At 37.8% G+C, this 16,694-nt stretch overlaps 1 protein-coding gene across 1 annotated transcript in view; it reads left to right on the forward strand.

Moving 5' to 3' along the window:
• AKT3 (AKT serine/threonine kinase 3) overlaps positions 1-14,133 on the forward strand; it is a gene marked incomplete at both ends in the record, with an annotated part of 318,070 nt that extends 303,937 nt beyond the window's left edge. Inside the window, 2 exons of the mRNA XM_084254496.1 lie at positions 7,200-7,302; positions 14,048-14,133. Of these exons, the coding sequence (XP_084110622.1) occupies positions 7,200-7,302; positions 14,048-14,133 (189 nt within the window). The remainder of the gene's footprint in view (positions 1-7,199; positions 7,303-14,047) is intronic.
• Positions 14,134-16,694: the final 2,561 nt, after the last annotated feature.

A 16,694-nucleotide genomic window follows, 5' to 3' on the forward strand; every position in this document is an offset into this window, starting at 1 on the left:
CAACTATTTTCTGTTCACATACTTTGTGTCAAGTGTATGCTGGGCAGATATATAAGATCCCTATCCTCAAGTCACCCACAATTTACTAGAGGAGACAGATAAAGAGACAATTTACGTTTCTGTGTAATCAGTGCCGTGTTTCAAAAATAATAGTATTTACAAGGATACCTATAGTGAAGCCTACATTTGGGTGTTGGTTTAAAATTAGTTGGAATTTTATTCGCATGATTTTTTAAAAGATTTATTTATTTATACAAGAACTGGGGTACAGATCAGAGGCGTGGGAGGGTGAGAGAATTCACCAGAGACAGAGCAGGGTGCAGAACAGGAAGATGGACCAAAGACACTGCTGTTAGGAGCAGCAGGCGAGGCAGGAGAGGTATGCCATATGTGGGTATCTCCCTGGCCAGCGAGGAATCAAACCCATGCTGCAGAGGCTGCAGTCAGCTTCACAGTGTGGCGCTCAATCCGTTGCGCCACCAGGGAGGCCCTTACATGATATTTTGGGTAACTGACTAGTATGAAAATTTGAGTTCTCAGTGTTATGTTAAAGTGAGGCAATAGGATTAGATTCATAAGATTATTTTTAATTCAGTATTGTTCCAGAGGTTCTATCTAGTGAGATAAGGCTAAATAAATAAATAAATAAATTGCATAGGCTGGAAAGAAAGAAGTAAACACATCTAATTGTGGACAGCACAGTTATCTGTGTAGAAAATCATATGAGATCATAATGCTACTAACATTTATCCCCTGGGTTAATTGATAAGTAAATATGCAAAAAATGGCAAGATATAAAAAGAGTTCTAATTTTTCACAACAGCAATACAATAAAAAATGAAAATTAATAAAAATACATTAGCAACAGAAATATGAACTACTTAGGGATACTTTTGACAAATGATTTGAAAGACCTATATACTGAAAGTTAAAAAGAGAGAGAAATTAAAAAAAAAAAACTAAACAATGAAGAGATCAAAGTGATATATAAATACAGCACAATCCTAATCAAGATATTTTTTAAGATTTATTTTTTATTTATTTATGCATACAAGAACTGGAGTGTAGGCCAGAGGTGTGGTAGGGGTGAGAGGATTCACCAAAGACAGAGTGGGGAGCAGAACTGGCAGATCTACTGAACTACACTGCTGAGGGGAGCAGTAGGCAAGACAGGAGCGGTTTGCTGCACCATGTGGCTCAGCTCCCTGGCTGGGAATTGAACTCACGCTGCAGCCGTGATAGTATGACAGCACTGAGACTTAACCCCTAAACTGTCAGGGAGGCCCTATAATCAAGGTTCTTGAAGATTATTTTGTAGAAATTGTTAGGTTGATTCTAAAATTCACATGCAGTGCAATAGTCAAATAGCGAAAACAACAGAATAGCCAGAATAGCCAAAATAACAACTTAGACAAAAAAAAAAAAAAATGTGAAAGGTCCACACTACCCTTCAAGACCTATTGTAATCAAGCTTATTGTGAACAAATAACATCTTTATTTTCCCATAAAGACTGGTCAAGATCAATGCAACAGAATAGAAAATCTGGAAATAGGACCCACGTGTGATATGGTTAATTAACTTTCAAAGTGCAGAGATAGTTCAGTTAAACAAATGGTGCTAAAATAATTGAACAGCATTTAAAAAAAATTTACAAGACACACAAAATTAACTCGAAATGGATCATAATCCTAAATGTAAGGTCTTTACAAAGGATAAAAGCTTTGTGTCATTAGATTAATAAGCAAAGAATTCTTAGATAAAGCATATCTGTTTAAAAAAACTGTCATATCAAAATTCAGAATGTCTTTTCTTCAAAAAGCACTGTTAGGAGAAGCAAAGGGAAAAATCACAAAATGCAAAAATATTTGCAAATCGCAAATCTGAAAAGGAAATAGAGTATACGAAAACTCTAAAATTAATGACAAAAAATGGGCAAATAAATTGAACTGACACTTCACCAAAGAAACAAATTTGTAAGCTAAGAACATTATAGTACATATTAATCATTTGGAAAATATAAATTAAAACCATTGTGAAATATCACCACACATTAGAATGTCTAATATTGAAAAGACTGATCAAATCAATGTTGGCAAGAATGTGATACTATGAAACCTGTTGGTAGTAATATAAAACAATGCAGCTACTTTCTGCTTGTAGTGGTTTCTTACATTTAAATGTACAGTTACTGTATCCATAAGATAATTCACCACGACCAAGTAGGATTCATTCCAGGGACACAAGGGTGGTTTAACATCCGAAAATCAATCAACGATATACAACACATCAACAAAAAGAAATATAAAAACCATATGATAATATCAATAGATGCTGAGAAAGCTTTCGACAAAGTGCAACACCCATTCATGATAAAAGCCCTTGAAATTCTTGGGATACAAGGAACGTACCTCAACATCATAAAGGCCATCTATGACAAGCCAACAGCCAGTATCATTCTCAATGGTGAAAAGCTGAAAGCAATTCCATTAAGATCTGGAACAAGACAAGGATGTCCACTCTCACCACTGCTTTTCAATATAATACTGGAAGTCCTAGCCAGGGCAATAAGACAAGAGAAAGACATCCAAGGAATCCAAATAGGAAAAGAAGAAGTCAAACTATCACTATTGCAGACGATATGATATTATACATAGAGAACCCCAAAAACTCCACAGAAAAGCTAATTCAACTCATCAATCAGTTCAGTAAAGTGGCAGGATACAAAATCAACACGCAAAAGTCAGTAGCCTTCCTATACACAAACAATAAATCTGAAGAAGAAGAAATCAAAAAAACCATCCCTTTTGTTATTGAAACAAAAAAATCAAATATTTGGGAATAAATCTAACAAAAGAGGTAAAGGACCTATACAAAGAAAACTATAAAACACTGTTAAAAGAAATAGAAGAAGACACAAAGAAATGGAGAGACATCCCCTGCTCATGAATTGGAAGAATAAACATTATTAAAATGGCCATCCTTCCAAAAGCAATATACAGATTCAATGCTATTCCAATCAAAATTTCAATGTCATTTTTCAAAGAAATAGAACAATTATTGATGAAATTCATATGGAATCACAAAAAACCCCGAATAGCCAAAGCTCTCCTGAAAAAAAAAAAGAAGGGAATGGAGGCATCACACTCCCAGACTTCAAACTATACTACAAAGCCATAATCATCAAAACTGCATGGTATTGGAACAAGAACAGACATACAGACCAATGGAATCGAATAGAAAATCCAGAAATAAACCCACAGATTTATGGTCAACTAATCTTTGACAAAGGAGCAAAGACTATGCATTGGAGCAAAGAAAGTTTGTTCAATAAATGGTGCTGGGAAAACTGATTCGCTACATGCAAAAGAATGAAGCTTGACCACTACCTCACACCATACACAAAAATCAACTCAAAATGGATTAAAGAACTAGACATAAGATCTGAAACCATAAAATATATAGAAGGAAATATAGGCAAAACACTACGTGATTTGCACATCAAAGACATCTTTACAGACACATCACCCAAAGCAGTGATAGTGAAGGCAAAGATAAACAGCTGGGACTACATCAAATTAAAGAGCTTTTGCACAGCAAAAGAGACAATAACAAAAACAAAGAGAAACCCCACCGACTGGGAGAACATTTTTGCACCCAACACTAATGATAAAGGACTGATCACAAAAATCTGCAAAGAGCTGATGAGACTCAACAACAACAAAGAAAATAATCCAGTCAAAAAATGGGCAGAAGAGCTAAAAAGAAACTTCTCTGAAGAGGAAATGCAAATGGCCAACAGGCATATGAAAAAATGTTCAACATCACTTGTCATCAGGGAAATGCAAATCAAAACTACCATGAGATACCATCTTACACCAGTGAGAATGGCACATATTAAAAAAACTAGCAACAACAAATGTTGGCGAGGGTGTGGAGAAAAAGGAACTCTTTTGCACTGTTGGTGGGAGTGCAAACTGGTCCAACCACTGTGGAAAGCTGTGTGGAGATTTCTGGACCTACTAAACATAGAGCTTCCATATGATCCAGCAATTCCACTCCTAGGTATTTACCCAAAGGACACAGAAACATCAATTCCAAAGAACACCTGCACCCCTATGTTTATAGCAGCACTGTTTACAATAGCTAAGCTTTGGAAACAGCCCAAATGCCCAAAAATAGATGACTGGATCAAGAAGATGTGGTACATATATACCATGGAATATTACTCAGCATTCAAAAAAGATAAACACATGCAATTTGCAGCAACATGGATGACGCTGGAAGGGATCATGCTCAGCGAAATAAGCCAAAAAGAAAAAGAAAAATACAGGATGGTCTCACTCATAGCAGGAATCTAGAAAACTTAAATAAGGGACCAGGAAAATGAATGTAAGAAAGTGAAAATCAAAATCAACAAAAAACTATGAACCAGAGACACTTTTAGGGCGGCGGGGGCGGGCGGGGAGTGATTGGGGTCAGAATGGGGGGGCTGCAATTGTATGGGGAATATAACAATAAAATTTATAAAAAAAAATAAATGTACAGTTACACTTAAATGTACAGTTACACTTAAATGTACAGTTACATTTAAATGTACAGTTACACTTAAATGTACAGTTACATTTAAATGTACAGTTCTTACATTTAAATGTACAGTTACAGTTATGTCCTAGCCATTCTACTCCTTCATATTTGTGCAAAATAAATCATTTCCAGAGACTTGGACATAAGGATTCCTAGCAGCTTTATTTGTAATTAACCTCAACTGGAAGCAACCCAAATATCACCAACTGAAGGAATGAACAAACTGTGGTATTGTTGTGTGATGGAGTATTAGACAGTGGTAAAATGGATAACTTCTTGCAATAACAGGGATAACTGTCAGAATAATCATGCTAAATGAAAAAAAACAAAAGACAAAGAATATGTACCATGCAAATCATTTACATAAGACTCTAGAAAATACAAATCTATCATGGCAGAAAGCATGTGAGTCGCCACCTACAGGGGGATTGGAGAAAGGGCATGATCACATGGTGTTTTTAGAAAACTAAGTGGACGTGAGTGAGGGACACATTCATCATCTTGACTGTGGTGATAATTTCGTGATTGTCTACATTTGTCAAGACAGAAAATTGTACACTTATGGTATGTGCAATTTATTGCATGTCAGTCATATCTCAATAAAACTGTTCTTACATTGCAGTTGTCCTCAGGAAATTTAGGTTTTATTGGAGAAAAGTAGATAATAAGCAAATGCACATATATTTTGCATGTGTGTATGTAGGTATGTATAGTTGTCCGCTACTGAAATGTCTTAAAGAAAAATGAAGTGTGAAGATAAGAAATAGGGAGGGTGACTGAGCGAGGAGATCAAGTAAGGCTTTTGTAATACTGTGATATTTGAACAGAACCTATTTTAATCCCCCTTGTAATCTTTTCAAAACTATTTTCAGATGTGTTTCAGTTTTTTAAAGTTACAAGTGGCTATTCTCATCTAAAAAGATAGCAGCTTTCTCCCCAACTTGAAGGTAGATTTTAAGTTTTTGCCATACGAAGGAAACAGATGGGAAGGGTGGGCAGAGATAAGCAAAACCTACTCCACATGCTCAACAGAAGCCCAATTCTGCTAAAAGAATTTCTAGTGACAAATTATTTGATTGGAACAATGAAGACTAGTTTTTGAATATTGAATGGTGAGTCAGAAAGAAGGTCATAACCAGAATCACTACCCCTGAGTTCCTGCCAGTTAGAGGCAGTTACCCTCAGTTTTCTGAAGGGAAAACAAAATATTCCATTCTCTCACAGTTAGTGTTTTCCTTATGTCCATGTGTGTGATGCTGGTGTAAAGAATGCACTTGTGTTCAAATGGAAGAGGGAAGTTTTTCCTCAGTTGAGTGAACTGTTTGCTTATGTCCACTACCGTACAGCAACTAGAAAGAAACATGTTTCATCACTGCTGTAGGTTTCTTCTCAACAGCAGCAGAGGAACTTGTTTCAAGTGGGATTAAAGGTACTGAGAGAGGAGCAATGGTATTCCGTAACAGCTGTCACTAGCTGACAATTGAAACCTGAATTTGGTTCCATCCCCAAAAGAGTGCTTGCTACTATATAGACACTTTAAAATAGCTGCATATTGAGGGCAAACAGAAAGAACTATAAAAAGGAAAGAAATTAAAAGTGCCCTCTATCATGTGCCATAATCTGAAATATGATCCTTTGTTATGAAAACATACTTTAATTCTGGTCATCCCTGGTTTTATAAGTTATACTCTGTCTAGATAATAATTTCCATATTTTACTTTATTAACATAAACTTGGTGTAAGAGAAAGAAAGTACATTGATCAGAAAACAAATGTGTATTTCTGTGTAAAAACTTTATTAAATAAACTAATTTTATCTAAAGCAGCATATCCTGTTCTGAATGGTGCTCCTCAGGACACATACTGTGACTCCAGGCCCTGGGACTGACTTCTTACTGTTAGAAAGAAACAGGCCAGAGCCCCTTCCTCTCTCCTGTTGCCTTCAGCAACCCAAGGCTCCACCTCCCCTTGTGTTTGCTGTAGGTCTGATAAAATGAGTTCAGGTCTGTCAGCCTGGAAGCAATTACTCTTAGCCTTTTTGGAGTCTTGACCGCCTTTAAGGACTAATGAAAACTATGGACAAAATATTTATGTATAACTTCCAGAACTGCTAAGAACTTTTGTTCCAAAACAGGGACAAACATTAATGCCCATCTCAAGTAATTCAGAGTCAAAGGTGACAAGTAATTCAGTACAAAGGTGACACTCTGTTTGTGACCTCGAGAATTATGTTATTATGTTATTCAACGAGGTAGTAGGAATAGAGGTAAAGGGAAGCCAACAAAGTTTTGCTTTTGTTGCATTAAAAAGAGCTTGCATTTTGTATATGTATGTTTTTATTGGGAAAGCAATTAGGATACTCCTTCAGCATCCTTGTCCTGTTCTATGGTTCTTGCTTGTTCTGCTTTATGTAATCCTTCAAATTTTAACAGAACAACCAAGTACCCACTGTTGTACATTTAGACTGCTAACTAGGAAGCAAATCTACTCTACACAGTGACTCAGCAGTCATCTTTTACTCTGTTTATTTAGTTATTTATTCTCTAATATTGTCTGAGAAATTAATTTTCCTAAATTGAGATATGCTAACAGTGTTTTGTTTTTCTTCTTACAGCTTATACCTCCTTTTAAGCCTCAAGTAACATCTGAAACAGATACTAGATATTTTGATGAAGAATTTACAGCTCAAACTATAACAATAACACCACCTGAAAAATGTAAGTAAATCTTGAAGTCAATAACATTCCAATATCATTGAAGAAAATAGTCATTTTTTTATTGGCTATTTTCAAGCTCAAATTCCACAGTGTTGTATTCCATTCCTCTCAAGAATGTGGAGTTCCCAAAATGAAAACACCAGAAGACAGGTAGCTAAAAAAAAAAAGCCTTTCTGGGTAGGAAGAATAATTTATAGGAAAACTGTAGACTGAGAATTATATGCTGGATTATAGACTCATTAGTCCTTTTTTACTGTTCTCAAATAGATTCTTTTGACATCAGCTGAAAATTCTGAAATAGAGACTTGCTATGTTTCCCAACATCTCATTCACATACCACCTTCAGAATTTTGCTAATTCTGGTCTCCTACTCACTTAATAGTTTTTAAATTCACATTAAATTGAGTCAGTCTTTTACTTAGCTTTGTCTTAAGCAATATCTGTGAAGGCACAGTTCAGTTTGCTAGTAATTTTTTGATACACATAAAGTGCTTACTTTTAACATTCATGCATCACTTAAAATCTTTCCACATATGCTAAGGTGTGCCTTACATGTTGGTAAATACCCTCAATAGATGAACTTTAATGAAAAAAAGATTATCAAATATAACTTATAAATACTCATATACTGGCAACATTAGGTTTGGAATGTATCTGTCATCATTAGCTTAGGAATGACAATAAAACTGAGTTGCAGGAACATAACTTGAACAAATAAAAGTCTTACCAAGTTGCACACTTTTCACTCAAAGTAATATATTAGTTTCTCTCTCCTTTTCTTTCATATGCTTTCCCACATTTCCTTTCCTCTCTTTATTTTTAAAAGGCATATTTGTGGACAGCATAGTGTACATTCAGTGTCCATGAGGGGGAAGATGGAAGTGCTATTCCAACTCTGGATACAGTCACTGATTATAGCATGAAAGACAAAGTCGGCGTCATTATGCTGAGTCTGTTTAGCCTGGGGCCCCTGGATGACATCAAGTGATTGTGAACACCCTGAAATTAAATACACAATTATGTATGCTTCATGTACTTTTCTTTCTTTAGACTTAAAAGTAGTTAAGAACATTTTAACTTTCATTTTATAAAGGAAGAAATTAAAACCCAGAGAGAAATTGAGCTTCCTGAATTTCCACAGTTAGTTTCAGCCAGAGGCAGGAACAGCATCACCAGCTGGTCTGTGCCCAGTTTAAGTTGCAAAGCACAGTGTGTTGAAGAGCTGCTTACGGCATATCACCGGTCATGGGTCTATGGACTTCTACTCTGTCCAGTGTGCCATTGCTAGAATCTTAGAAATGCTGAGAATCAAAGGTAATGTTAGAAAGTTGTGGGTAACTAGCTAAGGACTGACTGAGTAGAAACAGTGGACACAGGCCTCGGCCTACTTTCCCCTGACCCCGGCATGGACTATGGCAATATATAAAAATGACAGGCAACACTAGGAACGTATTGGGTAAATTCCGTGAATACTTCGCACCATGAAGCATTTGCTAGGACTCATCACTTGGATAGAATCTCAAGTGTAATCAAATCACCTTCTTCCCCTGGTGGGTTCCCATTGCAGTCTCAGCCCAGACTTTTCACACTGGCTTACACAGCCCTGTTGGATTCATGTTCCATCCACTTCTTTGACTTTATATGATTCAGCCACACCTTGACCTACCTTTCTTCACTATATCTTGGGACGTGTGCATGTACTGTTCTGTCTGCCTGAAGTGCTCTTTTCCCAGCTATTTTCATGAAGACCTACTTCTTTAGATCTCAGCTCACATGTCACTTCATCAGAGCATGATTGTTCTTCAGCTTCCCAATCTGAAGATGAGTCTAAAGCCCCTCAGATACCCCTCCTACTGCAGCCTAGTTCTCTACACTGACACCTTTACTTGTTGATATTCTTCTAGTTAATTTGCTTATTTCTTTGTTTACTGTCAGTTTTTCCAACTAGAATTCCGTGGCCTTGAGAAGAAGGATCTGATTTGTTTTGTTCACTACTAACCCCAGCTCCTAACTAGATGCTTTGCCCAGCATAGGTATTCAGTAAAGATGTGCTATATGAAAGAATAAACAAGTTATGCCAGTGGCCTACTAGTTTCAGGACTAGAAGGATCCAAATTCTTAACAGATTGTGCTGTTGCTTGTTAGGGTTTGTCTTGACACCCGCAAGATCCACAGTGGGTGCTGGGAGAGGAAGGTCCTGACATGTCTGTTCTCAGCCTCAGCAGCAACCTCTTTGAGAGTGTCCTTTTTTTTTTTTTTAAGATTTATTTATTTATTCATATAAGCACTGGGTACAGTCAGAAGCGAGGGAGGGTGAGAGGATTCACCAGAGCCAGAGTGGGGAATAGAACAGGCAGACGGACAAAATACACTGCTGAGGGGGGCAGTGGGTGCAGCAGGAGAGGTCTGTCTCGCCATGTGGGACCCTTGCAGGTGGGCAGGGATTGAACCAGCGCTGTACAGGCTGTGGGCAGCTGCACAGCCCAGTGCTCAACCACTGCACAACCAGGGGAGGCCCAAGAGTGTCCTTTCTTAAATAGAGCTTTGGCATTTGTGGAATCTTCATTAGGACAATTAAATATGTTATTTTGGAAGTCGAAGAAATAGATAAGATCCTTAAATGCAAAGTCATGTTTGCATATTTTGCTTCAGAAAATTAACAGTTTTAAAAAAAATCCAAAATGTACTTGAGAAAAGCCCTGGGTTCAGCCTACTCTGTCCTCTAGAACAAGACTTGGTAACCTCTAGGAATCCTGTCTTTTCCCTGCTGTGTGCCTGAGAAGCCATCTCTTTAGGAAAGGAAAGGCACCTATAGTTCTCCAAGCTTAAATAATCCTATTTTTAATTTCAAGCACCTGATTAACCAGTGCATACAGATCTTTGTTCTGTGACCAACTACTCTAAGAGTAATGACAGGCTCAGTACAGTAAATACTTAGCAAAAAAAAAAAAAAAAATAGACATGAAAGGAGGGATGTACAGAAGCGACTAACTGAAATATGATGCAAGGATTTGATTATCAATAAGTTTAATTAAAAGCCTTTATATACATACCTCATTAGCCATCAGATCTGTTTTCATGACTTCAAAATCTCACCTGTCAAGAACCAGAATCTCTTCCCGGTTAATCTTTCCTGCTTCATCCCTAACTCCAAACTCACATGGTAGATGTCATGATAAGATTATGTTATTAATAAGCATTTATTGTTCTCAAATGAGATTGAATGTTAAAAGGTATTTCAAGTCACCCAACACAGTTTCTAGATTATAATCCAAATCTAGTGTTTCAACTCCTTTATCAAGAATATAAAAAAGGTAGAATATCGTGACATGTTACATTTCATCACTACTAGTTCACTAATAGTGGCTCTCTTGTTGAAAGAAAAATATGTTTTCTGATATGTGTAGCTCTGTGGAAGCCCAGCAACCCACTGTCTTTAAGTCTGTAGGGCACATACATTTTAGTAACTTCCTAGGTGAGTGTCAGGACCCACTTACAATTTCAGCCTGTGAAAGTCTGGCTTTTTTGGGCATCAGAATTTGAATGTGACCGTTCTTTGGTGCTGGGCTCTGGACAGCCCAGAGTGTCAGTCCAGCATTATCATCTGTCTAACAGGGCACGCCAGGAGGACACTGTAGACTTGTCTCCTGACTTGCTGAACTTGGGTGTCTGGAGAGGAACATGAGTGGAAGAGCTCAGCAAGTGGGCCATGGCCTAGCTCGCCACCCACAGCCTGTCCTCTGTGTCCAGCCTAGCACTCTCTGTAGTGTCAGGGCCTCTGGGCTCTCATGTGAGTTGTGTTTGTATCAGTAATTGTGAACTGCAGCTCCTGTGTTCTTCCAGGGCACAAGGGCTGTGTTTTGAATGTAAATGTCTGTGTATATATCCTAGATTCCTTTAAAAGGCAGGTCAAAAGAGAAATGTGATTATATTTAACATAGTCTTTTCTTTTTGCAGCTTTGAATAGTGTTGCTGATGAGAAACCACCACAGCTCTCTTGCTACTAAAGCAAAGAGATTTTGTTCATGAAAGTTCACAGCAATATAGTTAGCAATTGTCTTCCCACTTGCCACCTTGATTGTGTAAAACAGAATGGAGTTTTGTTTTTTTTTTTTACAACAAATCGACAGTTAAAAAGACAAAATGTTCCTTTTCTACAAACAGCTGCAGTAACATGGTGTTAATTAATTGAACAGATTTTGGAATGTGTTGTCTTGTATTATATCCATTAATGGTCCTCTGCCTCCGTTGTATAGAAAAAGATGATTTCTTTGAGATCTAGTAGCTTTTACTGCCATATAATTACATTTGTCAAATGTTCTATGAAAAGTAAACAACTAATGCTTCTTGCAGGGATGATGCTGCTTCCGTGGATGTAGAATTGATAGTTCTGTTTTCTTTTCCAGATGTGTATTTTGTTTTGTTTTTTAGTGTAGTTCAAGTTGATGATCATCATTCCCTATGACCGCCTTTCAGACCAGGAACCTATTTACATCCATCGACTGGGTGTGACAAGCTCTGACTTAGGCAGCTAAGTGCCAGTGGTCACCACCTCTCACTTCATCACCCACAGCCCTACCTACTTTGCAGCACAGGGGGCCCTGGGAAGCCCCTTTCCCTGTCCCAGAACCTCTCTAGGCTCTTGGCTTATCTTGTATCCATGATCAAATACTTGCCCTCCCTGTTACCAGACATGAAAGAATAGGAGGAGCTGGACAGATACCATGGTTTTGAAAGGCTATCAAGGAGTGGGACCCTCCCTTGGTTATCTGTGAGATTTAGATTTTTTTTTATATTCAAAAATGTGATGAATTTTTTGTTGAAGTGATGGAATGAAGGCTCTCTTTTAATTCTCAACTGACATGCAGGCTCATGGCAGTAGATGCTCCTTAGAAAAAAAAACCCTATCACACCTTTTGAGAGCCCAACTGACTTGGGCTCCATGCCTAACCAGCCTGGCCAAGGCCTGATGTGGCCCAGAAAGCCAAGGTGGCTGCTGCCTGCCTGTGGCTGAGGCTGCACAAGCACCGGCTTCCCACATGTGCTGTCCAGGGCTTTTTGCGCATTTGCTGTGCAGAGACACATTCAGCAAAACAAAGCTGTTAGTGGAAAAGCTGTTTCTTTCAATTGTGATTGGCACATGTCTGAATCTGAACAATAAGATTTCAGCTGCCTTTTCTCTTAGTAAGTTTTTATACTCTGTGATTCAACAACAGATAAGCAATCCACTGCACCTAGCATCTTCCGCTTACCTGAAAGTACTGCAGAAGATATTTGATCTGTGGTTTCTTAGGCACCAAACTAGTATTTTATAATGAAAAAAAGATTTCCCCAAACCTCGGTACTATCTAGAAATGTTGACTTTTTACAAGGTCTATTTGCAAAGGGATGGAAGCCCTTGGAGTTCAGTGGTTTGCCCAGAGTAGGATGTCACACATGCTTCTTGATAGACTTATTCCCACCTAATACAATAATATTTTCTTAAGTATACTTGAGGCTATGAATTTTGGTTAGCAACTTGTTCTCATGTTTGGCTGTATTAAAAACAGAATACCAAAAAGAAGGAAAGTTAGAAAAGTCTTTGTAGTGTGACAGGGCCCAGCACATGTTACAGTGGAATCTGAGTTGTGTTCTTTCTCATATTACATGAAATTGGTGCTCTCTTCACAAGCTGGAAAATTAAGGGAATTGGTAGCATGCTTACTGTATGTGACATAACGGGATTACTTCTCTTGAATAAAAGGAGAGTGGGTATTTGACTTATTTTACGGTAGGATCACTTACAATCACAGGCATTTCAAGTTGAGCAGGAGGGATTTAATGGGATATCTCCCCCCACACAGGAAGGCCGGAGGGCACACGTGCTATATGCTCAGAGCCCAGAGCAGATGGGAGAGTCTTTGTGGACTGAGGGTCGAGCACCAAACCACATATAAGAAAGAACATCTGGCAGTGCAGGATTTTAGTCATTAGAGCTGTTACGGGGAGATTTTGGGTGATGATTTGTAATTTTTTAAATACAGTAAAAAGGAAAGATGAATTGGAAGAACAGCGTAAGTGGAAGCAGCCTCTCCCCATGCCTTTCAAGTGTCTTCTCCCTATTTGTCCTTGATGAAGCTAGTATTTATGTGCTAACATCTTTCTGCTTTTTTTTTTTTTTTGGTGTTATTCTTTTTTTCTACTTTAAAATTTTATTTGAGGAAAATTGGGAGTGGTGAGTTAAGGCAGATACTAGATAATAATGAATGTAGAATCTTAAAGCTATTATCAGGGACTGAAATGGACTAGAATCACATGCAGCTTTATTTTGCAATCACACCTAAAGTACTATGAAGAAAAATACAGGCATTTGAAGATATTTAATAATGAGTTCCAGATAGACACTTTGGGTGCCTTAGGATTCATACTTCTACAATTTTGACATGAAAGTTTCATGAAATTAAAGGTTACTGAAGATTGCTCCTTCTTATTTAAAAAAAAAAAAACAACTTGTCTTCCATAGTATTTTTTCACATTATTGAGGATTGAAACACTAACGTCTTGAAGGAGGTTTGATAGTATCATTTCTTCAAAGATCAGGTGTTTGAAATGAGATGATATCTTTCAAGTATGTAGTATTGATAAACAAATTTCTGGAAGCTGTTGCCTCTATTGATCTTATTATGTCTCAAATTAGACATATACTGACTGCAATAATGTTGCAGAATATAAATGTAAAACTAAAATAGCTATTTCCTGCCCACAGATGATGAGGATGGTATGGACTGCATGGACAATGAGAGACGACCGCACTTCCCTCAATTTTCCTACTCTGCAAGTGGACGAGAATAAGTCTCTTTCATTCTGCTACTTCACTGTCATCTTAGATTTATTACTGAAAATGATCCCTGGACATCACAGCAGTCCTAGCTCTTACAAATAGCAGGAGCACCTTCAGACATCCCAGACCAGTCAAAGGTCTTCACCCCTGGCCATCTTTCACCCACAAGAGAACACACATATACACAAATACACTTGACTTTTTTGTTTTTGCATGAAATTGTATCTCAGTCTAAGGTCTCATGCTGTTGCTGCTACTGTCTTACAATTATAGCAACTTTAAGAGGTAATTTTACAATCTTTGGAAGTCATGAGCCTGCCCTGTTCATTTGTGCACCTATTGTCATCTTTTGATCTTTAGTTTTTCTTTTTCCCTAACAGTGAAGGCTAAATGGGAAACACTGATTCTAGGTACACTTTTTAACTTTCTAGAAGATAAATCAAAAACTAATTAGACTAAGAAGATTTAGTTTAATATTCAGAACAAGCAATTGTGGGAGGGTGGTGATGTGCATATGCAAAATGTCAGTGAAGTTTATCAGATCGATGCACAAAGTAGGTGTAAGTTGCTAAGATCTGGCTGGAATTCATTAGGGAACATTCCAGAGAAGGACTGAACAACCGTCAAGATATAGAGGGGTTTAAATTCCTGTTGGATACTTCAGGGGAAGCCCCGTATTTACATGGACATCCAGATTTCAAGGCAGTTGTGGGCAACTGCACATTATTCTACCAAGGAGGAGGCGTGTGCACAGCAGAGTCAAGGTCACTTACCGAGTCTTCTGATACAATTTGCACCAGAGAGCATTTTTTCCCCTGTGCTTGGAAACCTTTCCCCTTCTTGATATTTATCACCTCTGATGGCTGAAGAATGTAGACAGGTTTAATGGTCCTGCTTTTCACCAAAATGTGTGCACCAAGGTAAACAGGTGTTTGCCTTCGTTTTAATTTTTTACTTTCATTTTACGTGAATTAGCTTTTTCTCAGCTGTTAAAACTTTGAATGTCCTTTTATGATTTTGTTTATATTGCAGTAGTATTTATTTTTTAGTGATAAGAATTGTATGTCATGTTAGCAAATGCAGCTCCAACTTACATAAAATAGACTTACTGCAGTTTATTTGACCCATGTGCAAGGAATGTACATGCTAATAAGAATCATGCACTTTTTCTCCTGTGTGAAAAGTTTTTGATGAGGCTCTGAAATTGTACTTACTTGTTAGAATTTGGCTTTGGAAGAAGAGATGCTAATGCATCGTTTAACCCCTTGGTGCTAAAAATTAGAAAATCCCCAACTATCCATGCCAAGGGGTTAATGCAACAAGTGGATGTTGATGTTTGCTCATTTGAGAATTGAAATATTTGACCACCTGGCAACATAAGGTAGAGAAGAAAACTGAGACCTGAGTGATGATAAAAAATGATCTTTACTTGACAAAATGAACCCATCTTGAGTATTTATGAAGTAGGCAGTAAAAGATAAGAACCTGGTGTGTTTATTCTGATCATGGTACATTTATCACTGAATTAAGCCATCAGGGAAAAAACAAAACATAAAAAGAACACCTCCAACTTTTCTTTTTCTGTATATACTCATGTCCCCAAATTCCAACATTTCTCACTTAAAGGGGACATGTATGCAAACCTCATCTTTCTCCTTCATTAATGATCTTCAGATTAAACCCTTTGGTGCTAGGAGCTGACATTTTCCAAAGCAGCCTATGAAGTCCAAGGAACTGGGGGCCCTTCTTGCAGCTAGCAGGAGGCCATCCCGCTCCTTGGAGTGATCATGGAAATGTATTTTAGTTAAACTATCTGACAGCTCCCAAATGGAAGACTACAGCATGATGTAGTATTATGATTGCATTGTATGAAAGAGCAAGTGACTTTCTAAGTAGGATGAATCATATTCATATGCAGATGTCTTAGCCTCTTGATCTGGAAGTGTTGATTATAGATCTGAAACCACTGCTGGCGGTGGGGGGAACCACTGGAACTGCAGGGGGGTTAAAGGGCATTTTACTAAGGCAGCTAAGACATATTCAGACATAGATTTTATCCTAAGTTTTCATTATTTCTACCTAAGTGAAATTCATCCTTAGTATCAAATAGGAAGTTACAGTAAATGGTAATTCATTCTTATGCATCTAGCTTAACCTTTTTTTTTTTTCACTTGAAATTATGTTGACTGCTTCACTTTGACAAGAAAGTAGACTAGAAGGTATGTCCTGTAAGTTGTCTTGCATCCATTATATAAAAAAGAAGCAGGTGAGAGAAAGAGAAGGAAACTGAGACTGGCTGATGTCCAGAGTTTGTCCTTTTAGAGGGAAAGTGTGACAACATACACTAAGCATACTGAAAGCCTTTGTTTTTTCTCTCAGATCTTAAAGTGATTTCCATAACCTTGGCCAAGGACACTTCCTAAAGATTAATGACAGCATTGACAGTGCCCCAGGCTGGCCACTCCTTACAGCTGGCTCTCAGTCCCCAGCCCATGCCCTGGGGTCCAGGGCTCAGTCACTTCTCCCTCTCCTTTCTGTTAGCATCACACAAGGTGTTTTCTTGTCTTCAACT

Source organism: Talpa europaea (genome assembly GCF_964194135.1).
Source record: "Talpa europaea genome assembly, chromosome: 14".
Lineage (NCBI taxonomy): Eukaryota > Metazoa > Chordata > Mammalia > Eulipotyphla > Talpidae > Talpa > Talpa europaea.